General features: G+C 47.0%; 2 protein-coding genes and 1 non-coding gene across 15 annotated transcripts in view; 1 reads left to right on the top strand and 2 right to left on the bottom strand.

The window, feature by feature from the left end:
* SLC1A2 (solute carrier family 1 member 2) overlaps window positions 1-6,832 on the bottom strand; it is a 140,862-nt gene extending 134,030 nt beyond the window's left edge. Inside the window, exon 1 of the mRNA XM_027115011.1 lies at window positions 6,188-6,832. Coding sequence (XP_026970812.1) covers window positions 6,188-6,204 — 17 coding nt within the window. The 5' untranslated portion in view covers window positions 6,205-6,832. The remainder of the gene's footprint in view (window positions 1-6,187) is intronic.
* A 5,399-nt stretch (window positions 6,833-12,231) lies between these two features.
* Window positions 12,232-12,338, top strand: LOC113625267 (U6 spliceosomal RNA). Its single transcript, XR_003434604.1, has one exon. It is a non-coding gene; the product is annotated as a U6 spliceosomal RNA (small nuclear RNA).
* Window positions 12,339-21,613: 9,275 nt separating this feature from the next.
* The window catches only part of PAMR1 (peptidase domain containing associated with muscle regeneration 1), a 172,879-nt gene continuing 171,474 nt past the window's right edge, over window positions 21,614-23,018 (bottom strand). For all 13 annotated transcript variants that reach the window (XM_027114998.1, XM_027114999.1, XM_027115009.1 and 10 more), the window contains one exon: window positions 21,614-22,677. In XM_027114998.1, coding sequence (XP_026970799.1) covers window positions 22,141-22,677 — 537 coding nt within the window. In that variant the 3' untranslated portion in view covers window positions 21,614-22,140. The remainder of the gene's footprint in view (window positions 22,678-23,018) is intronic.

The following is a 23,018-nucleotide window of genomic DNA, read 5'->3' as shown; positions in this document are numbered from 1 at the left end:
TTCATTAAGAACAAAGTTAAAAGGGATAACAAGAAGGTAGTGTTTAAGGGGTTAACAGGAAAAAGTAGGCACAACTGCTAAGCAGTGGCATACCCTGAGAAGATGGAACCCAAGCTCTTACTCTCTCAATGGCTGCCTTAGAAAGGTAAGGGGTCAGGCAGGTAGCATGAGCGACTGGTCTCAGAAAAGACTGCGCCCAACCTGGAAGGCACATGCCCTGTCTCAGGGGACAGCCACGCTTCAGCCCCAGCTGACTCGCCCACCACCTTGCAGGTATAGCCTGTGGTTAGGGCCATGGGTCCCAGAGACAAGCTGCCTGAGTTTAAGGCCCGGCTTTGCCACTCACTAGCTGTGAAACCTCGAGCAAGTTACTTAATCTTTCTGTGTCTCAGTTTTCACACCTATAAAATGGGGATAATAAGAGTCCCTGTGCATCACATTTTTGTGGGGATTAAATCAATTAATACATGCAAAGTGCTTAAAAAATGGTAGGGCTGTAAGCATTCAATAAATGGTACCAAGACAACAGGGCAGGTCCTTTGTCATCCGATTTCCCAATGTTTAAGAGAAGCCAGAATCAGGATTTTTTTTAGGTGAAATCTTTTTAAATATAAGCAAATAATTCAAATGTTTTCAAATTCCTGTGTGAGGCAAAACATATATGTCTGTGGGCCACATACAGTCCACAGGCTGCCAACACCTCGAGTCTGGTGTTGTGGGAAGAGCAGAGCTTGGGAAGCAGACAGGCCTCACCCCACTTCCAACTTGGCCACCAGCTCGGTGATCCTTCAAGCACAGCGGCTGGGAAGTCAGGATGGCAGGAGCACGTGATGGAGAGTTCTATGCCAGATTACAAAGAGCGAGTGACAGATGGCACGCCTGACCGAATGTAACAGAAGAAAGTCCTCTCGAGGGTTTAAATGAAGCCTCTAATATACAGGGTGTGTAAGTGTAGGCGGAAGTTGTCTCCCCCCTTCCCCCCAGGGACTTGGTTCAAGGTCTTTAACACGGACCACCACCTATCTCAGAGAGACCCAGATTGACATATCCAACTGCCAAAACAGAGTTCATTCCATTTTTAAAGGACAGTCCTTGCTCAATGAGTCCATAACCCAAAGCAGCCGCGAAGATGGCCAAGAACACCAGACGGCCGTTCAGCAGACAGCCGCGAGAAATTAAACAGATACACGAATGAAAGATAAGCAAATAAACATCAACACTGTTGGAAAACAACCACTGAAATTAAAAACAAAAAACCGAGCACTAAGAGAATGAGGTGTTCTTTTTTAAAGTTTAAGGATCTCCCCTTGTCTTTACTCTCCTTTAATATGGCTGGCCCATTGTATTTCTGCCACCATCTGATGCCAACCAGACAGATTTATAACGAGATGCTAGTCCTTCTCTATTCTACTGACAAATATGCAGCCCATCTGCCTCCAATCAACGACAGAGCACGTGGAGATGGAGCAATGAGATATTTTTAAACACTCCTTTAATTAATTCATTCCAAGGACTTGGCCCTTGGTGAGGGGAGGGGGGAGGGGCGGGCAGAGGGAGGAGACAGCAAGCTCAGGATCTGGTAAATAAAGAGATTTGCCGTAATCTGGATACTAAAACCCTTGCTATGAAACATTCTGCTGGCCCCCAACAAGCTGTTAAGGGCATGGGAGAGAAGACAGCAAGCAAGGCGGTGTGTGGCACTTGTTAGCTTTTTCAGACTTCCAGGACACGTTGTGAAAATGCAAACAAAACTGAAATTTCATCTTGAGAATGACTCTTTTGCCTACTGTTGCTAGAAGATTTTAAATGATGGGTGTCTGATTCGGTGAAAATAAGTATAGCAGGTGACCGAAATGAGTAGATGCCCTTCGTTCCAAGAGGCAAGGCAGTCCCAAGGGGGAAAGAATCAGTATGGAAAACAATTGAGTTTGCCTTTGAAAGGGGGAAAACCAGACATCTGGGCATTGTGTGACACAGCCATGGAAGAGGATGGGGAGATGAGATTTCCATTGAAATCAACCTGTGTTGAGCTTCAAACTGTCAGTTTTGCAATCCTGGATCTGTATGATTTATGGCACAATGACCCAGAAATCTCACACTTTGCTGTTAAACAATGCTCGTTTCTGCAGCCAAAGCACCACCATCTCTTAAAGACGTTTCCCTGTCCGACAATTCCCTGAAATCTGAAGCCTGAGGAGACAGCCCCTCATTATGTTGCATTAAAGAAGAAAAGAAGTGGCCATTGAAACTTATGGGCAGAACTGCCTTTTGGTTTTTTTTTTCTGATGCCTTTTGGTTTTTAACATCTCGGCTCTTCCACGTCACAAGCTTCATTTGGATTTAGCAATTATTTCGTGAGAATTAAGCTTTCAGTCACTCACAAGAGGCCATGTTAGTAAACATGACATGGCTTTCTCATTTGAGTTTCACTCATCTTTATTTTACCCAAGGAGGCTGATTTCTATATTCTTGAAAATGAAAACTGCAGTGAAGCCTGAGGCATGCAACGTGCAACCAACCTCCTCTGGACCCCAAACCCCATGCCCTCCATTCCCTTCCCGATAAGTCTATTCCATGGGATCTTCCTCCTGCTGACCTCAACCTCATTCCCAAGGGGGGGGGGGCGGGAGAAAGCAATCGTTATGTTTTGCTTTTGTTTGCTTGAAATAATACATCCAGTGGTCTCTCTTGTGGGGTTTTTCTGCCGTCAGCAGTTTTCTGTTTCGCTGGCTTTCTAAGTCAAATTGAAACCCAAGCCCTCACACTTGGCTTTCGCTCTGACCCCTTGGCTCCTGGGAGCTTATCAGAAGATAGATCGCCTTGGACCTGTGACACACATGGTGACCTAGCTGTCTCCCACCCCCAGAACGTAGCTCTAAAATGCCTGCCTCTACAGCATCTGAATGCTCCAACATAATTCAGTCTATAATGGACACTAGCCCGTCTGCCACCAACTACTGATAACCTCTTTCCAATTTGGATCAGGGGCCAAAACCATAATTCTAGCTGTGTCTGAGGACTCAGAAAAACAGAATGCTCAACTATCAAATTAGACGTTGCTTTGCAGGAAAATACCTCTCAGGGCCTGGGAACTACCAAAGGGTCCACTGTTGAGTTTTCTAGAAGCTGGATGCTAATGATCCCAGTTCCAAGTCATCAGAAACCTCAAATAACCAGACCGTGTTTGAGCATGCTTTGCAAAGGCAATGACCAAGTGCACAGGCTGAAAATAAGAATATTCCACAAGGCAATTTGCACAGTGTATGCCAAAGTTTTGAGAGAAGGCTGGTAATCTCCTGCTCCAGACACGCCTAGCACACTCTTCCAGGATAATTGACATTTCCAGACGATAACTCCAAAGTTTAGCCAAGTCCTGGAATCTTTTGGGAAAGATGACATTACATTCTATATCAGTTTATTCTTAAAGTCTATCCTCATTGGACCACCTACTTCACAGTTACTGGAAGAATCAAATGTGATGATGTACACAAATGAGCTTTGAAAGTGAAGTGCTAAACAAACATAAGATGTCACTATTGCTTCTAATAATTCTTTCAAAATTGGTAATCAGCATATGCCGTTGACTGTAACTACATCACCAAATAAATGGTGACCGGAATGGTCAGTTTGCCACACTCTTCCATTCCCCAAACATTCTGGATCAAACAGAGTTGAACTGAAAATACATACGTTGGGGCTTCCCCTGGTGGCGCAGTGGTTGAGAGTCCGCCTGCCGATGCAGGGGACATGGGTTCGTGCCCTGGTCCGGGAAGATCCCACATGCCGTGGAGCGGCTGGGCCCGTGAGCCATGGCCGCTGAGCCTGCGTGTCCGGAGCCTGTGCTCCACAGCGGGAGAGGCCACAGTGGTGAGAGGCCCATGTACCACAAAAAAAAAAAAAAAAAAAAAAAAAAAAAAATTTGGAAAATACATACACTGAAAGCATAAGACTCTATTGTTATTTTTGCTTCCTTCTCAGCAATGCATGTCTCAAGGAAACAGTTTCAACGTTGTTAGAAGACACAGGCTAACAAAGGCAACCAGCTTGAGGATTCTTAGTGAACGTCCCTCTGTCAGGCACATTAACCAAAGACATCAGAAGAGGCGAGAGAATCTCACTAAACCACGTGAACAATTTACTAATCAAACTCTTGTGTCTTTGTAGCCCCCTAGAGTGCCTAGCATGTGAGGTCTACCCAACAAGTACTGAGTAAATGCACCTGGAAGAAAAGATGGAAGAAAGGAAGAGAAGAAAAAAGGAAAGACCAGGGCTTCTGAGAATGTCACCTGCTCATCAGTAACTGCTCTGAAGTGACAATGTGTCATGCTCTTTCTGTATTTGTTTCCCAGCCTTTCAAATGTTCTCAATTCTTTCCTCTCCTAAATGCAAATTCCTTTGACCAATCTTTTCCTGACTATGCAGAGTGTATAATACGACATTAATTAATTGAATGTGAATCACTTCTGCTCTATATTTAAATCAAATATAGAGTCATCGTTGGGCAGGTCTCATTTAGGACACAGGTGAGATAAACACACTTAATTTGGGGACTTTTGTTGTTGTCTTAACATCTCCCTTTACTATCTGGCCATCGAAATAAGGATGCAGGATTTGAAAGACTGCCATCATCAATCTCTTTCACAGATGTTTTCAACCTAGCCTTTACAAGCAGGGACACATCTAGAAGGGACCTTAAGGCAGCCAGAAATGCCTTTATATCTTTTCTAATATGAAAGACTATTTAATTAAACAGGCAAAGACACTGGGGTTGAGACATATGAGCTCTGAATATTTAATTCTAGAGATCTGTGTTAGCACAATGTACCGCCCTCCTTGTACACAAGCATCTTCCTGGAGCATCTCTTTGGAGAACTAATAATCAAAAAGGTCCACACTGCTGAAACATTAGGACAAAAAGAGGAGAAATCTCATGCAACCACAAGGTGCTAGCCCCTCTTTGGAAGGACTCCAGGGGCCAGAAAAGGGATGAGTTCCTTCTCTTGGACACAGAGAGAGTTTTAGAAATATCTGCCCTTCGCTCGAGGTTGAAGTCTAGAGATCTAACTTCGAGCCGCGCTATACTCCTACTTAGAGACCTATTCCCCCAAACAAGCCTGCAGAGTTGGTAAAATTTATTAGGCAGAAGCCCTGGGAAGCTCCAGCACCAAGGACCTTCCACCTGTGCGCAGAGGGGCCTCTGATATTTGCTTTCCACTTAATACGGAGCCAGTGGTCTCTTGCAAGTATCTAGTGCACTTTTGTGAATTAACCAAAGGGCTGAGCTCCCCAACCAGTCTTTCGTTCCTATTCAGACTCTACCGAGCCGGGAAAGTTTCCTGGGAGATACTGGTCCAGGGACGTTGTTCTGGACACTTCCTTTGAGGTACGAGTGTTCAAGGGATTCTTGCAGCCCCATCTCCCTCTTGCTAAAGACACTCCCTTTATTTATCACTGAGATCATTCTCCATCCAACTGCAGCCTCAGGAGGCAGGAGACAACTCCAAGACAGCGGGCAGAATGGGGGCGGGGGGAGGTCAACGCTCCGCTGGAGTTTGGGGACTCCTGTCCCTGCCCAAAGCCACTGATGTTCCTGCCTCTTCCCGGGAAGCACCCAAATCTTTTCCACTTTTCCTTAACACTGGCCAGGGAGATTCCGCCATCCAGGGACAAGAAGAGATCGGAGCAGGCCGGGTATCTACTCCGCGACTCTGCAAATCTGACATTCAAGACGGCGCGCGCCGGTCTTCGCCCCGCCCCGGCCCGGGTCCCAGCTCATTCATTCCCGGCCGGTCCCCACCATACAACCGGCGCCGCGCTCCAAGTGCTGCTTCCCTCAGCAATGTCTGCCGCTCTTACAGTGCCCAATCCCTTATTGTTTTCAAATCTCAAAAGTAACCTCAACAGGATTTTTCGTCACTCTTTTTCACACCTCCACCGAACCTTTTTAATTAAAATAAAGCAATCCTCCGTCTCTCGCATCTTCAAAGGGTTAAGCAGCCAGCTTCTCGAAAGAAAATCAATTCCCCCCACCACCACCATCCCACCGTCCCACCCCCAGCCAGGCCATCGCTCTGCCACCGTCTCCGAGGCCCGGCGCCGGCGTCTCTCTGTTCCCATCCCGGATAGGCGGACACCACACCGCGCGCGCCCCCCGCTTCGCTGCGGGTACAGTGAATAAGCCCCTCACCCTTCTGTCGATGCCATGGCCTGGGGAACGCCCCCTCCTCTTCGGCACAATCCGGCAGCGGCGGGCGAGAAGTGAGCGGGTGCCGGGGTGAGCGCGCGAGTGTGGCCGAGCGCGGTATTTAAGGGGGAGCCTCTCCCCGCCCTTCCACCCCCCTCCTGGGTAAGCCCTTTAGCGCCTCAGCGGGCGCAAGAGGCTCCAGCCGGAGCTAAGCCGCGTCTCCGCTCGGCACCGCGCTCCCTCCGCCGGCCTCGCTAGGGCTTGGCTGGGCGCTCGGGGGGCGTTGCGGGGACCTCGGAGGGTGGCTTCCTCGAGAGAGCGCCGTCCCCCGGGCTGCGGGAGTGCGCGCAGGGACGACGTGCCGCCGCTGCCACCTGTATTTGCTGTGGGGCTCGCCGCGGGGCGAGTGGCGGAGCGCGGGCTCGGAGGACGGTGGCAGGGGAGGGCGACGAGTGCGTGTGCCGTGGGTGTGCAGGGGAGTGTGTGCGTGCGTGCGCGGGTGTGTGGGTGTGTGCGCGCGCCGGGGGAGGCGGTGGAGGCCGCTGCGCCCTGGCTCCGCGCCGGTCGGGGAGGGATTGCAAGGTTTAGCCCCGCCGGAGCGGGGGATTTGCAGGCGATCCCTCTCTATTTTCGTCGAGAGCTGACATCACCAGCGCCGCCGCCTCAGGAGACTCCTTTAACTGCCGCCCCCTCGCCCCCCGTCTCCAGACGCCGTCCCTCCTCTGCCATCCCTACCCCCAGCCTCTCGCCATAAATTAGCCAAATAAGCAAAGAAGCCCCGCTGGTCTCCCGGGAAGGCCTGGGCCGTCCGTGGCAGGAGCCCAGGATCTAAGGAGTCTCTATTGTTTCCCCTCAAGCCCGCGTGGCCCGGGGTCACCCCGCGCTGGGCGAAGCACAAGCCACGTCGCGGAGACCTGGGATGCCCCTCCATCCCCGCCTCCCTGGAGCAGCCCCCAGCACCCCGCCTCACTCCTTGGCACAGTCGCTCCGGCTCACTTCACTCCCAAGCTCATCCTCACAGACGGCACGCCCACCCCACCCCCCCACGTCCTGGGTACCAGGCCCCGCGGAACCCAAGCGGCCAAAACACGAGTGGCGCGGCCGAAATACAGCCCAGTTGCGCGCCCTCCCCCGCTATGGCCCGAGTAAATCTCCGGCCTTCAATTATGCATCGGGATTAATATTAATGCAAATCCCTGGGGCGGCGGGCGGGTGCTGAGGAGGATGTAGTTTTTTGGGGTTTTTTTTTTAAGCCAAGGGAGGTCGGCCTCCGGGGCGCTGTAGGGGAAGGCGCGATGAGACGGCGAGGCAAGTGGTGGGGACGCGTTTTCACCCACTCTGCTCCGCTTGCCTTAGGCTTCTGTGCCCTGGGGGCGGTGCGCAGAGACAGATGGGCTCTGTCAAGAGAGGGTCCGAGCCTCCACGCCGGCTTTGCATAATAAAGACAAAATCCGTGCAGATTTTATTATCTCTAGGAAGAGGCAGACACCTACAGACACCCACCCCGGGAGGGCAGGCCTCAATTTCCTCTTCTGGAAAATGGGGCCAAAATAACCCCCTTTGCAGGGCCGCGGTGAGAATTAAACAGGCTCTCTTGAGAGAGAGATTTGCAAAGTGTCAACGCGCCCGAGAGATATCTGCGGTGCAAGCCTGCCCCTTGGAATTTTCCAGGCTCCTCCGGGAGGGGGTTTGGGACGCCCGTAGTGTCCTCAGTCGCCGCCTGTCTAGTCTTATTCCCCGGGAGAGGAGCTCTCCAGCCCCGTGGCTGTGCTGACCCCTTTCCGAAGATCGAATGAAGCGGGCCACGTGGAAACTCGCGGAGTTCATCCCGGGGACCGTGCCAGGGGAGCTGGAGACTCAGCGGGGACGCTTCGTGGTTAAATGCCTGACGCTGGTATCTGAGAGCTTGAGTTCACCTTCCAGTGGAATAATCTGTGAGGAAAGTCCTCAACTGCTCTTCATCCCATCTGCAAAACGGGAGTACCATTCCCAAACTCGCATAGCTAAGAAATCGAAATGAAATGTAAAAGATACGCAAAGCTCTTAACTAGAGTCTGGCGCCCAGTAAACCCTCAAAAATTGTTCAGTTTAATCTGAGGTTCCTTGGAGGATAGTTTCTTGAGCACGATATCCAAGGGTGAATAGGCAGATTAGAGAAATAACAAGAAAAAGAGAAAAGAACTAAATAGAAGGTTTTAAAACGTTTCTGCTCACCTCCTCCTTTCACCTCCCTTCCCAAAATCTGAATCCAAACATCTTCCTCCATCTCTCCCCTTCCCTCCTGCTCTCTCTCTCTTTCCTGTGTGCCCCATTAGATGAACCAGACCTATATCGTATCTATCCTAGGACCCTTCATATCACCTCTAATTGTGCATTTTCTTTTTTAAAGTTTAGTTATGATTTATAATAATTTGTAGATGAAAAACTACCTTCCTGAACCTTCGTGTGATGCTTGGCACTGCCTTCTCTCTAGTCCTGTCAAGAGTGGATGTGTGACTTTGTATGTGAGGTTGTCAAGGGCAGAATATGTACAGTCTCATTTTCTCTTTATAATTTAGGGATTTTGCTGCCCTTTCTGCCGAGGTGGCAGCTGGAAAACAAAGCCATGGGCATCTCTCTAGACGTTAATGATCCCAGCAGCACGACCTCAACCCCCTTTACAATGAGCACAAAGGAAGACCTCCATCAGAATTCCTCGGTGTCTGCACACAGGTGGGGAGGGCCGAGCCGCACCATTCCTTAGCCCTCACTGCCAAGGGCAACACACCTGGTGGTACAGAAACAGAGTTAAGTAAAAGACCAGAGAAAAGGAAATGGAGCTGATTTCACTTTTTAAACCATCCAATGGAAAAACAGTCTTAATTATATTTTCAGTGTTCGGGACCTGGGAGAATTCAGTGAACCAACAAGCATGGCCAGATTAGACAGAAGCGGCTCCACTTTGCCACCTTTCCTGCAAACGACTATGTTTGGGAACCTTGACACCCATCTTATACTTGAGAGACATTTTCATTCAGCTGCCCTTGGAGATGAGGCCTATTAAATCATGTGGAATTTGCCACAGCTAATTCTGGATAATAATCATTAACTAGAAGGAACTGATTCTTTTTCCTCGCTCCAGAGGGCCCTGCCAACATTCCCACTAATTCTTCATTTTTTAAGCAAATTGGAGGAGTGCTTTTCAATATGGACTGCCCATTAAAATGTACTGAGGGAGCTTTTTAGAAACAATAATGCTAGGGCCACCTTCCAGAGATTTGGAGAAGGGCCCTGACTCAGGTTTTTTTTTTTTTTAACTTCCCCAGGTGAAACCTCCCCTACTATGCAGCCAGCATCGGGAACCACTGAACTAGAGATGATTCAAAAAGATGGAAAGGGGTCCAGAAACATGGCCCTGGGGAGTACTTGAAGCAGATTGGTGTGTTTAGCCTTTGCAAAGACAATAGGAAGATACCAGGCTGACCCTCCTCTCGCCAAATACAGGGCATTTAAAAATCTATCCAGGCAAACACGTGTGTGCTATTGTGGACAACTAACATGAAAAGCTATAAAACATGGAGTTTTCTTCTCGGTTTGCACATATATGGAACACTGAGGGTAAGCCACACTCCCACACTGCCTCGGTGCCGGGTCCAAACTCAGCTCTGGGTCAGGCAGACACGCATCAAATTCTGCCCCTGGCGTCAATTAGACTGTATTCTTAGGCTGGGCACTTGAGGTGTTCAGCTTCCTCATCTCAAAACCAGAGAACATAATAATACCACCTCGTGGTTGCCGTGAGGTTAAAATGGGATAACTAACGTGTAGGAAGTGCTTAGCTCTGAGCCTGGCACCTTAAGTGCTCAAGAAAGGGTCATCCTGGACTTGTGGGAACAGCAGCACGCACCCCGTTTCATTTCCCACTGAGCCCATGTGAAAATCTAGCCTCCCCTCAAGCCACCTAAAGTGTAACCCCATTAACTCCTTTCTATCTTCACAACAAACTATACAAATCTCCCAGCCAACATTAAGTCGATAAAGCCCTGATATGAGAACAGAACGAGGTCAACGCTACAAGCCAGTAAGAACACTTTCGAATTTTCTAGCATCTCTCAGTCTCCTCTAGGGATTCCATGGTTATGGCAAAAGCAGAAGGGGTGGGATGCTCTCACATTTGCATGCTGATTTACCTTTCTTAAGTCTTGCCCACAGGTTCTCAGACTTAGCAGGAATAAAAACTACAATGCAGGACTGAATACCAAAAACTTGACTGTACTGTCCTCTGATAGGTGACGTAAGGCATGTTCAAAGTTAGTTTTTACTCTGAAGGATTTTTTTCTTTTCTGCCTTACTGATGGTTGACTTAAGGCTTAACCCAAGCTGTGAGAAGTGACTTACCACGGTTGAATTAAGGTAGTGTTTAGGCTGGGACTTCATGGTCCCAGTTGGAGACTATGTTGGAGCATTACCCTAGCATTTGCTGAGTCCTAACTGTGTGTTCAAAGTATCTTAATATATATATTATCTCATTTGATTCTTAAGATGACCTTCTACAGCATATATTATTATCATTACCCCCATTTTACAGAGGAGAAAACTGAGTCCAAGAGAGGTTACAGAATTTGCCCAGCATTACGCAGTTAGTGAGTGGTTGTGTCAGTCAAGGTCCCAGCTAGAAAAAGATGGCATGTTCAAATTAAGTACGTTGTGCAAAGGTTAACAAAGAGACTATTTAGAAGGGTATGGGAAGGATGTAGGGAAACTCTAAGGGATAGTGCAGAGCCCACAGACTGTAACAGTGGGGCACCATTACCCACCCTAACCTGAACCCAGAGGGAGCGCTCAGTTCCAGCTGACATAAACTGAGACGTTGTTGCCATGGCGACCTGCTGGAAGGGGGCCTGGGAATAAATAACTTGACCCCTACTTCCCTCCTGTTCTCTCCCCTGCGGGGCTGCCTGTTGGCCAAAGCTGGAAGCAGAGGGCAGGAGAGCACATTGGCACAACTCATATGCAGACCTTGTAGTTCAACCTCCCGAGGAACAGAGCAGGATGGAGACAGTCGGAGAAGGAATCTGCAGGACCAACAAATGAAGCTGGGGCAAAACTGGTGTTGGAGATCAGGCAGCCTTCCTGCAGAACCTTGCTTTTAACCTCTCTGCTATGCAACCCATAGCAATAATAATGTCATCATTACCGGAACAGGTTGCCCCCATGCAGGGTCCTCTCCACCACGGAGGATCTTCTAGCAGAGAGGACTCAGCCAGACCATTTGCTACAGATTAGAAGACGGTATATTTATACCATGGAAGAAATCACCAGATGGCCTCAAAGGTTCCAGTCCTAAATCCTATAATTCTCAGTGCTCTTCTCCAATCATAATAGGAGCTTAGTTGAACCAAAGAAGGGATAAAAGCGTCCCCTCCTCTTATTTGCTCTTCTAAGGAATTCATTCCCCGTCTTGCTTTTCCTTCAGATTGCTTGAGATTGGTTATCGCGTCTCCGATTGGGGGGTGGGAGGACTCCTAATATAGAAAAGAGAAAAAAAGCCCTACACTGTTTTCCCATAAAAGGCTGTTAAATAAGCCCATTCCCCTTCCTGATGACAACAGAGGAGAAATGTCTCAATGTCCAAAGTTTATCAGGAGAAAGTGACCCAGAGAAAGAGCAGCATGTCTGGATCTGTCTTTTGAAACTTCGGCTTGATCATTAAGACTATAAAATAAACACCTTAAGGTTTTTAAGAAATAAATAAAACAGAGAGGATGCTGGAGGCCCTTTCATCAACACAATTAAAACGAGTATGCTAATTTTTCAAAACTGTGAGCTATTTTTAGTATGAATGAAAACCATGAATGGAAGTCCTCGTACAGTGTTCTATTTTAGAGGAAAGAATATTCTCTCACAGCACCGGCCCTGAAGCCAAGAGCATCTGAGAGAGACGTTGGAGAAACTAAATTGAAAATGAAAAGGTTTTAGAAAAGGAAGGGAGTTTAGGGTGATAACTGGCGGGAGGAGAATCTTCACAGCAGCAGCCCCAGATCATTGTATTAAGAATACAAAGGTGTGTGCTTGCTTCGGCAGCACCTATACTAAAATTGGAACGATACAGGGAAGGTTAGCATGGCCCCTGCACAAGGATGACACGCAAATTCGTGAAGCGTTCCATATTTTTCGAACACTCCCTAACACCATACATAAAAATAAACTCAAAATGGACTAAAGACCTAAATGTAAGGCCAGACACTATCAAACTCTTAGAGGAAAGCATAGGCAGAACACTCTATGACATAAATCACAGCAAGATCCTTTTTGATCCACCTCCTAGAGAAATGGAAATCAAAACAAAAATAAACAAATGGGACCTAATGAAACTTAAAAGCTTTTGCACAGCAAAGGAAACCATAAACAAGACGAAAAGACAACCCTCAGGATGGGAGAAAATACTTGCAAGTGAAGCAACTGACAAAGGATTAATCTCCAAAATATACAAGCAGCTCATGCAGCTCAATACCAAAAAAACAAACAACCCAATCCAAGAATGGGAAGAAGATCTAAATAGACATTTCTCCAAAGAAGATATACAGATGGCGAACAAACACATGAAAGGATGCTCAACATCACTAATCATTAGAGAAATGCAAATCAAAACTACAATGAAGTATCACCTCACACCGGTCAGAATGGCCAGCATCAAAAATATCAACAAACAATAAATGCTGGAGAGGGTGTGGAGAAAAGGGAACCCTCTTGCACTGTTGGTGGGATTGTAAATTGATACAGCCACTATGGAGAACAGTATGGAGGTTCCTTAAAAAACTAAAAATAGAACTATTATATGACCCAGCAATCCCACTACTGGGCATATACCCTGAGAAAACCATAATTCAAAAAGAGTCATGTACCACAATGTTCACTGCAGCTCTATTTACAATAGCCAGGGCATGGAAGCAACCTAAGTGTCCATCCACAGATGAATGGATAAAGAAGATGTGGCACATATATACAATGGAATATTACTCAGTCATCAAAAGAATTGAGTTATTTGTAGTGAGGTAAATGGACCTAGAGTCTGTCATACAGAGTGAAGTCAGAAAGAGAAAAACAAATACTGTATGCTAACACATATATCTGGAATCTAAGAGAAAAAAAAAAAGAGGTCATGAAGAACCTAGGGATAAGACGGGAATAAAGACACAGACCTACTAGAGCATGGACTTGAGGATATGGGGAGGGGGAAGGGTAAGCTGTGACAAAGTGAGGGAGTGGCATGGACATATATACGCTACCAAACGTAGAATAGATAGCTAGTGGGAAGCAGCCGCATAGCACAGGGAGATCAGCTTGGTGCTTTGTGACCACCTAGAGGGGTGGGATAGGGAGGGTGGGAGGGAGACGCAAGAGGGAGGAGATATGGGGATATATGTACACATATAGCTGATTCACTTTGTTATAAAGCAGCAACTAACACACCATTGTAAAGCAATTATACTCCAATAAAGATGTTAAATAAAAAGAAAAAAAGAATGCAAAGGTGGTCTCTGTAGAAGTTATAACATGGCCTTCAGAATTAGACTGACCTGGGAGCCATTCATCTCAACCACATTTGGAGCAGTGAGTTTCAAAGGGAATCCATCTTTCCCTCTTTTCGTTTTGAATGAACGTAAGTCACTTAACCTTCTGGGTATTGATGGGACTAGCAATGACCCCATCCACCGGGCTCAGAGGAGAACTAAAGGAGGTGATGTCACATAAAGCACTAGCACAGTTCCTGGCACACAGCGGTAGCTATTGTCATCTTTATTATGTCAGCCTCCTGGCTGCCATGCTGTCATCACTCAGAAGTGATAATAGTGGTAACACTTCGGATCCAACAACACAGTACAGCTACAGATGAGCCTGCCTGTAGCTCTATCTGTCCAGTGTGGTCACTGAATAGAAAATAAAGGGACTCATCCCTCTCAGGGGTGTTTGGAGCAGTAAGATACAAGTTGAGTTCATTCACTCTTTTCTTGTTAACACACATTAGCAGAAGAGAAGTAAGGGAGTTCTATTTTTACCTGACTCTCTATGCTGATGAGAAAAGAGATGTCACTTCAGAGAAATCTCAATTCAGACTGAGAACTTGGTCGAAATATAATCCATTCTTCAGGCAGAAGCCACCTAGTAGATGGTTTCCACCATTAAGTAGAAGGCTCAGGAAGACCAAAACATTTGTTAGCTACACTTATTGCCTGATGAATTCTAATGGAAGGAGTGTGAATTCATTCCATTTACTTCGCAAAGATGAAAGAGGAAAGGACACAATGGAAAAAGGTGAATCGTGAGTTCCTGGTTTATCATTCCTAGATGTCAGCATCTTCTTCTAGGAGATGGCTTGAGGGTAAATGTCAGGGTTGGTGCAAATTCTTTATGCCCAGCATAAAAACCATACAATTTTGAATTAGAGTGACTGTCTCTTTTTTAGTAGCTCGATTCCGTATAAAGCAGAAATACTTTTTGAGAGTGATTGCTGGTATTTCCATTTCTACCCCCAGTTCCTTCTAATCATGGCAAAGAATGCCAGTTATGCATCTTTCCTTTCCCTTTGTTCTGCTGGGACAGTGTTCAGTAGTGAGATCTTTATGATGGTCAAAAGGATGGAGAGAATTTTTTTATCTTTGTGGGAGATTTCGTTGCTTGATGACACCTCACTGTGGTTAAATGCTGAATGATTTGGCTAAAGGACCAAATCAAGGACCCAAGCTAGGCTCTCGTGACCTCAGAAGATCCAGTGTTGTGATTCTGGTTCTAATATCTGTATTCATTTCTTTTATGAAATCACTTAATAATTCTGAGAGAGACTTTGTTATCAAATCCCAAAAGTATTTTTCTTATGAAGTTATTTTCCTTATTAAGAGAAAGAGAAAGATCGCTACCAGGTAATTTACTTCTAAGTTGAAATTCTAGATTCAGATATATATTCTTTTTAAATCAAAGGCTGAATTATGTCTTTGGGTAAAAACAGTAAATTAGAAGGGTCCTAATTCACTTGGAGGTTTCATTTATTAGCACCTGGATACTGTTTTATTTGTAACACCCTGTCCCCTTTCTAAATAAGGATTAATAACGTTCTTTCTTTCTCTTTTGTTTGGAGTTATCTTTTCCTAGAAACCATAAGTTCAGGAATATAACACTGGTTTTTTTTTTTCCTCTGAGAATTCAATCTCTAAAATTATTCTTCACCCGAGAAAGCTATTCCCTAATTTTATCTGCTTTTTTTTTTTCTCTTTGTTGACAAAGCTCTCCGTCGTGTCTGGTCCACAAGCTTCTGGATAAACACTCGGTGAATTGGAATACAAACGTGAAGTGAGCCTTAAAAACCTCAGCCATTGAGATGTTCTTCTTAAAATGCTGGGCCTCAACAGCACATCCGGGCAGAGCCCTGCCAGGGAAAGCAGGTCCCACTGCCAAGAAAAGCATAAAGAGACCACAAATTGCTACTAAACCACTCCAAAATGCTCTTGTCTTTCCAACAGCCCTAAAAAGATAAACTTCCCCAAGCCCTAGGGATCCCAAAAGTATTTCACTCAAAATTTTCACAGAATACTAAAGATGGAGAAAAAATAAGGCAGGAGGGTAGCTATAAGTGTCTCACTTCTTTGCCTCTTGCATTTACTGTCAGCCTTCTTCTTTTAGCTTATCTCACTCATTTAAGATATTTCTCCGTTAGAACAATATGCAGTTGTGTTATTGCCATGAGACTCAAGGTCTTCATTCATGTCCAGGTTAGAAGGACAACAGAAAACTTCAAAGTCAAAGCCAAAGGCTATAGTTGACGAGTTGATGGCCTCACTAATAGTTCCTAGTGCACATTTCTAGGAGTTCATGGGGTTTGACATATATAGTGTGGTCCTAGCAGTGCCTTCTCACCTAATTCTCCCAGCTGCCCAGGTGGCCATACACACCAGAACTCCATCTCCAGCCTCCCATCACACCGCTCCCCTCCTCACACTTTCCCACGCTTTTAGAGAGCCTTATTGGTTCTCTAGTTCTTCAAATATGCCAAGAGCCCTCCTCTCAACATCTTTGCACATGCTCATCCCTGCTTGGAATGCTCTTCCCCACTCCCCACCCTCCATTCATTAGTCACCTCCTTCCCAGCTCAGCCATCACTTCCTCAGGAAGGCCAACCTTTTATCCCGCCCCACCCAGATTAAATCGGTTACCCTTGTTATACAGTTTTACAAGATGCCGTATGTTCCTTCCTAGTAGTCACCATGATTTCTGATTATTCATGTATTTCTGGGATTCTATGACTGAGGGCAAGCACCAAGTATTTGGTGTCCACCTTTAGTATTTCAGTCCTTAACACTCAATTTTCGTTGATGGATAAATGACAGGCAGAAAATCAATGAACTCACAATCCTTGATTGAATTCAGGATGGAAGAGATTTTATCGACTAATATTCTGATGTAGGTGGTAACTGTGGAAGGCCCATTAAGTTCTGAGTAGGTGATGAATTTGAAAGCATGAAAATTCTTATGTCCCAAAGGACTGTAAAGATTCATATTCAAACCTCATACCCATAACTCCAAAGAACAACAGGTTGCATGCTGAGAAGGGTTGATAAGATGGCTGCAGATTTCCTACTAGTCCAGCGGCACCTGATCCCTTTTAATAAGTCCAGCCTGTACACCGTCCCCCCCCAAAAAAAAAAAACACTCCCCAGCGAACACGTACACATACATACGTGCAGATGGGGAAATGCGTAAAAACTGACTGCAAGCTCTGGTACTTTTTCTTAGAAATTTATCCAGACTACTTCCACTTACACAGTCTCACTGCGTTTTGCTCTCAACTCTCTTGGTTCTTCTAACCTGTGGCGCCCATTTATTTCTGCCCACCCTTCCCTGTTGTCAAGCTCACCCCACAGATTGCCAAACGTATTTCCACATGCGTGGACCACAACAGCATTCTAAATCCTCTCTTCCTCTCTCCACCCCTTGTAATGTCTCTTATAACTGGCTTCTCCATCTCCAGTCTCCCCCTCCTTCAAGAACAGCAAGGAAACAACAACCATCATAACAGTGGCCAATATTTATAGAGTGCAGTGGGTCAGATGCTGTTCTACATACTTCACTCACATGCACATTAACTCACCGACCCCTCATATCATTTCGCTCCCATTTGCAGATGGAATAACTGTGGGATAGGGATTGAATGTCATGCTCAAGGTCACAGCATGTAAGTGACAGGGCTGGGAGTTGAGATCAAGCTGGGTCTTCTAACCACTGTCTCTGTCTAGCACAGCCAGCCTGATGGGCCTTTCTAGAATTCCACTTCTATCCTTTCACGCTCCTGGAGACATCAACGTGAGCTTGATGTTTGCAAACAGGCAATGAGAAGCCAAATTATTGATCCTAGCATTTGAGATCCACCACCAATTGGCCTCACCCTGGCTGGCTTCACCTTGGCTGGCCAACCTGGCCTGTCATTGCAATAAAGGATTCATGTTGGGAAAGAATTGGCCCTTCTTTAAGCCAGTTCCCCTCCATGTTTAATCTTATGTGCTTTCCAAGCTCTTCCTGTATTTACAATATTCTACTTCCTTCCCATCCACCACTCCAGAGACTCAACTGAAGTTCTAACTACCCTGTGAGTGACAAGTTAACTGAAAACACAGGCCTATTTGGAGTGCCCCTTGCTCTCGATTCCTGTTGGAGTTTATGTGAGAGAAAGCAATATGGGTTGACTACTCAGTAATTCTTGAAAGTCCACTTGATATGTAAACCTGGACACTCCTAAGGAAAGCAAGAATCTGGCTTACATCATGCTGAGTTTACTTAAATTTTATGCATCATATAAATGTTAACATAGAGTATGGAAATTTAAGTAAAATCTGTATGACTTAGGCAAGGTTCTTACTTGTATACCTATATGTATATGTGTGTGTCTATATATTTTTCAATGCCTTACAGCCAAAGACCACCAGAAATACACCTTAGTTGAACAAGTTGAATTTATTGCTCCTTGAAGTGAAAGAGAAGGCACATCATGGGGAAATGTGGGGTATTTCATCAAGGGAGGATTAGAATGAACTTCTTATAGGATTTGGGCTTCTATTAGGTGATTTGGGGGAGGGTTCCGAGGAAGTGGGGTTTTGTTCTGGATCGCATGCTAACAGTTAAGTGGGGACAATTCTATAATTGGCTGTCTTTATAAATCTTATCTAGAAGGAAGGAAGAATAGAGGCTAACACTGTCATTGGAAAAGAAGTCGCAGTCACTCCTCTTAACCAGGAGAGGGGGATAGTTAGTATGTTTTGGTTTGAATAACAACCTTGCTTTTGTCTCTTCATAGACAAGTTCTAAAGCAGTCTTGTTTCTGTCTTGATCCGTCAGAGTCACAGAATGATCGTGACTGATACTGGCATCCTGTGAAATGATTGATCTTCAACAGGAGAACACCACAGCTTTGCTGTGAGTGCCAGGCCAGCTCCTAGGCACCAAGGCCTCCCCGATAGAATGTCAGATGTCAGGGGCTTCATGTGCATAAAACAAAACAAAAAACCACTACAAAAGAAACTAGAGCCAAACCATTCTGGATGAATCAGGAGCCTTCCCCAGCTCTCCACAAAGGTGTCCCCCGTTGACAACCACATTAATATTTCATGCATTAATCTTCGATGACTTGTGATGACTTTTGTTCCGTGTCAACTCAGAGGCTGGAACTATGTTTGCAGAGGTCCCTTCCCTGTATGGCTCCAGGTGAGAGCGGGCACAAGAGAAACTGACATGAGATTTGAAAAGGAGAGTGAAGCAGCAGTTGTCTCCGTGCTCTGGAAATTGGTGAAGAGCATCGGGCACTGTGGCAGCTCATACACAACGTCACTGATCCGCTCGTTCACCTTTTGCTGGCACGGGACATCACCCAGGCCCACAGCTCCTCCCATACCTGCTGGAAATCCTCTTCCGGCTTCTCCGAGTGTCCTGGACCAGGTGTGTGTGTGCGCAGGTCACTCAAATCATCGAGGTTGGGGACAGCAAGAGACAAACATAGGTTTCCATTTGTCCTCATGGGTTCCAGTTTGTCTTTGCTCTGCCAATTTCACAGCCAGCTTTCCTTCCCAACGGCTGGCCGGCTGAACCCAGATCCAACATCAGATGCAAAGGCAACAGCCTGTAAAAGACTTTGCCACGAGTGCCCACAATTGTATGTGGCCATCGTAACCCCTTATTCTAGATGACCCTTAAAAGTTCTGAATGTCTGAAAAAACCCTGAGTGATATACGCCCCAGATTTCCAGCTAAGAAGAGATTCCTCATCCTTGGAGTTCTATCCTAAGACAAAAGGGCCATGTGATGAAGGGAGATGGGTGAGATTCCTCCAGTGCCGGGTATGGCCAAGGGACAGGCTCCTGTCTGACTCTCTCGTCCTGACCTGGAGTCTTAGTTTAGTCTGGTTGAGTGCTTGCAGCCTGTGAGAGCAGTGCTGGGGTAGAAAGATCTAGGGCGAGTGGCAAGTGGCCATGAGGCTATTAACTAAGCAGCCCCAGGTGGTGTCACCAGGACTGGGGGCCAGATTCAGCTTCTAAAGGGAACAAAGTCATAGCTGAGATGACATCAAGGTGAACCAAATCTGAGTGGTGAGGCAAAGATGGAAAATGACGCTAGATAGTAAAGAGAGTGTCAAGAAAATAGGGAATGTGATGGTCCAGGTGAGGGGTCAGGACAAGTTAAAGAATGGAAAGTATGAGCATGGACAGCCAGGTGAGACGTGGCAGATGTGGAGGCTTCGTGGAGCTGTGCCCCGCTGGACAGCCCTGCCCCTGCCAGCTATTATAGGCACCAAACTGCATGCCAGGTACTATGTTCATTGCTTTACACAGTAGCTCATTTCAACATCACAGCTACCACAACAGACAGAGTTTAGCATGCCAACCTAACAAATGACAAACTGAGGTGGAGGGGTTAGGTGACTTGCCCAAGATCACTTAAAAGAAGTTGAAAGACAGGAATTTGAATTTAGATCTTTTTGATCTGACTTCCATTACACCTCTCGAGATCCAAATTTTCTAGGCTTAAAAACAAGAAAGAAACCCTTTGAGCAGCCTGATACATATCGGTCAAATCCAATACTCCAGCTTAACCACTACGTGTTGGATGTTTGTTACTCAGAAGTTGATAAGTAATACGTTGCCCTGAGATTAAGCTGTGAGGATGCAGCGGATGGGTGAAAGGAGGACGACGTGAGCTACAGAAAGCCCCAAGAAAGCCTGACCAAAAGAGAAAGCACCAGAAATTCCCTTCTGGCTCAGGGAATTATGTAAAGACACAGAATTGAGGAGGCAGGTTGGAAGACAGATGTGACCTCCCGCCTTGGGGATAAAGTCCTTGGGGTCAAAGTTTTCTCTCATAAGTGGAGGAAAGAGTAATGTTTCTGCTGGGGTCTGTAGGAAGTGAATGTACCAACCCTTGACTCTCAGGCCTCAGGAGGTGAGGAAAAGACCAAGAAGTTCCCACAAGCCCCTAGGGGAGGAAGAGGAGGTTACTGAAAGCCAGGCTGGGTAGCCACCAGAGAAGGCTGTCACTGTGGCCAGGAGGCTGAGGAACCCAAACCAGTGTCAAGTCGGAGTCCCCCCGGATCTCAGGAGTATCAGTGCCAGCGAGACCTGACGAGCACCTAAGTCAGCAGGGAGGACCGCCGGCCCCAGGGAAACCGAGAACACAGCACAAGTTGCAGTAGTTACAGACACGAGCACCCAGTGCGGGCAAAACGCCCAGGAATGAGAAAGTCCCACCACACACACCCAAGAGCCAGCAGGAACTCAGGAGTCCTACTGTGTGTGTCCCGGGGCTAGAAGCCACGTAAGCCTCCATGGGACATCTTGGAAAGGAGGAAACTGGTGAGGGTAGGGGAGAAAGGATAAAAGAGTTAGTCACCCAAAACAGAGAACGTTCCTGAAAAGATCATTTCAGGGATTGGATTGGATTCATTTTTTTTTCCTCCATTATCCAGTGGGAGCCAGGGGTGGGGCTTGAAAGGAAAACCATAGAAGTTATAGAGAAGAATGAAGCTGCAGTTTCTTGGCATATCTCAATCGAGTGTGAGTATATAGGTGATTCCAGTTCAGATGCTACGAAAATAGGTCCTAAAGATTTCTAGAGATTCAAAGCAGGGTTTTGTGCTTGATCTAGAGCATAAGAACAAGAGGGGACACTAGAAATCCTCAAATCCCTGGTATTTTCCTCTGTTTGTGCCTTATCTGATGGTGCCCAACCTCCCTCTCCCCCACCTGAAGGCCCAGCAAGTTGCAAGCACTGGTATTGAAAAGATGGCATCGGCTTTGCTCTATGCATTATTTGGGAATGATAATCTAGGATCTCTCTTAAAGGGCTGCCACCCAGCCATTGGTCCCAACACACGTAGCTCAAAGAGGCTGCATGCAGGAATCAGAGCCATGGCACATTCGTTCCGTGGGTCAGAAGCCAACCCTTGTTTTATTAAAGTGTGTACAGGGGATTGGGAAGGAAAAGGACCACCCCGTGACGTGGCAGTGTGCACGGACACCAGTGCCGCAGCCAGGCTCCGCTGTCCGGGACTGTCCTGCAGGCGGCTCTCTGGAACTCTGTCTGGCTGGAGCCTTGGAGGAGACCTCTCTCGACCACAGCTGACCATGGCATTCGCACCACTGAAGGGCAGGTGGGGAAGGCCACTGGGGCCAGTTGAATGGGGAGGATTGCTTTGCTATTCATGTAGTCTATTTTGAAGAAACTGAGTTCTTGCAAGCAGCCCTGGTATCTTCCAAATGGTCCCAGCAGTCAGGGAGGCAGTGGCCTACCAGAAAGTAAGCTCAACTCGCCCTCCACTGGTTTTGACATCAGAAGCCCTGGCACAGCCAAATTCATGGGCAGATTCACATTTCAGGTCCACGATGCCTTGGGCAACACACATACGGAAGGATGCACGGAAGTGCTTCTCGACGGGCCTGAGGCTCATTTCATGTTTCTCTCGATCCAGTCTTTAAAGGGCAGCACTTTGGTGAAGGCTGTGTAGAGGCTGTGGCTGCATGTCTTGTCATAGCTCCAGCTGACCAGCCCCACCAGATGCCAGCGGGGCTCAGGGGACGCCCGCCCCGGGAAGAACGCGGCTGCAATGCCGCCCGTCTCTGCTGTGCAGATGTCAGAAGGCGCAGCGCGGTCCCAGCCGGCACAGAACATGTTGTCTGTGATGCTCACCGGGATGCCGTGCTCTTCGTGCTGCTCCTCACACAGCAGCGAGTCCGCCACACTGACTACCCCCGAGCGCAGCGTGTCATTCTTGAAGCCGGGGCTCCTCGCATCTGCCAGGACATTCCAGCCCGCCACGGTGATGCGGGACTCCTGGAGGGAGGTGCTGAGGTCCCGAGGGGCCGCCAGGCAGATGGGCTGGACACGGGTGCTGATGCGAGCCTTGTCCAGGAGCTTCAGGACGGCAATGTCCACATCCAGCAGGATGGGGTCGTAGTTGGGATGCAGGATGATTGCAGAAATCTACCAAGGTAAGGAATGGACAGCAATTGTGAGCGACCAACTCCATAGTGACAGGAACAGGCAAGCCCCGGGGCTAAATGATTGGGAGAAAATGTCTAAGAGACAGCTACAATTATACAGAGAAACTTTTCTCAAGGGATCATAGAAAGCAACTGCTCTATTCCCAGGGTTGCAAACTGAAACGCCCGCCTGGCTGGCAGGTTGTTTTAAATAAGTTGAGTGGACAGGTGAGGTTTCAGAGAACGGGAGTGCATGCCCCATGCAGAGGGGGCAGCTGCCACTTCGCTCCAGCTGACCACTGCCATGCAGAAGTGCTCATTTTGCCAGAGAATAGACTCCAG

The sequence above is a fragment of the Aethalodelphis obliquidens genome, unplaced genomic scaffold (genome assembly GCF_003676395.1).
Source record: "Aethalodelphis obliquidens isolate GAN/ISIS:26980383/991018 unplaced genomic scaffold, ASM367639v1 scaffold14, whole genome shotgun sequence".
Lineage (NCBI taxonomy): Eukaryota > Metazoa > Chordata > Mammalia > Artiodactyla > Delphinidae > Aethalodelphis > Aethalodelphis obliquidens.
Note: the sequence above shows the minus strand (reverse complement) of the source record. Positions and strands in the feature narration are given on the sequence as shown.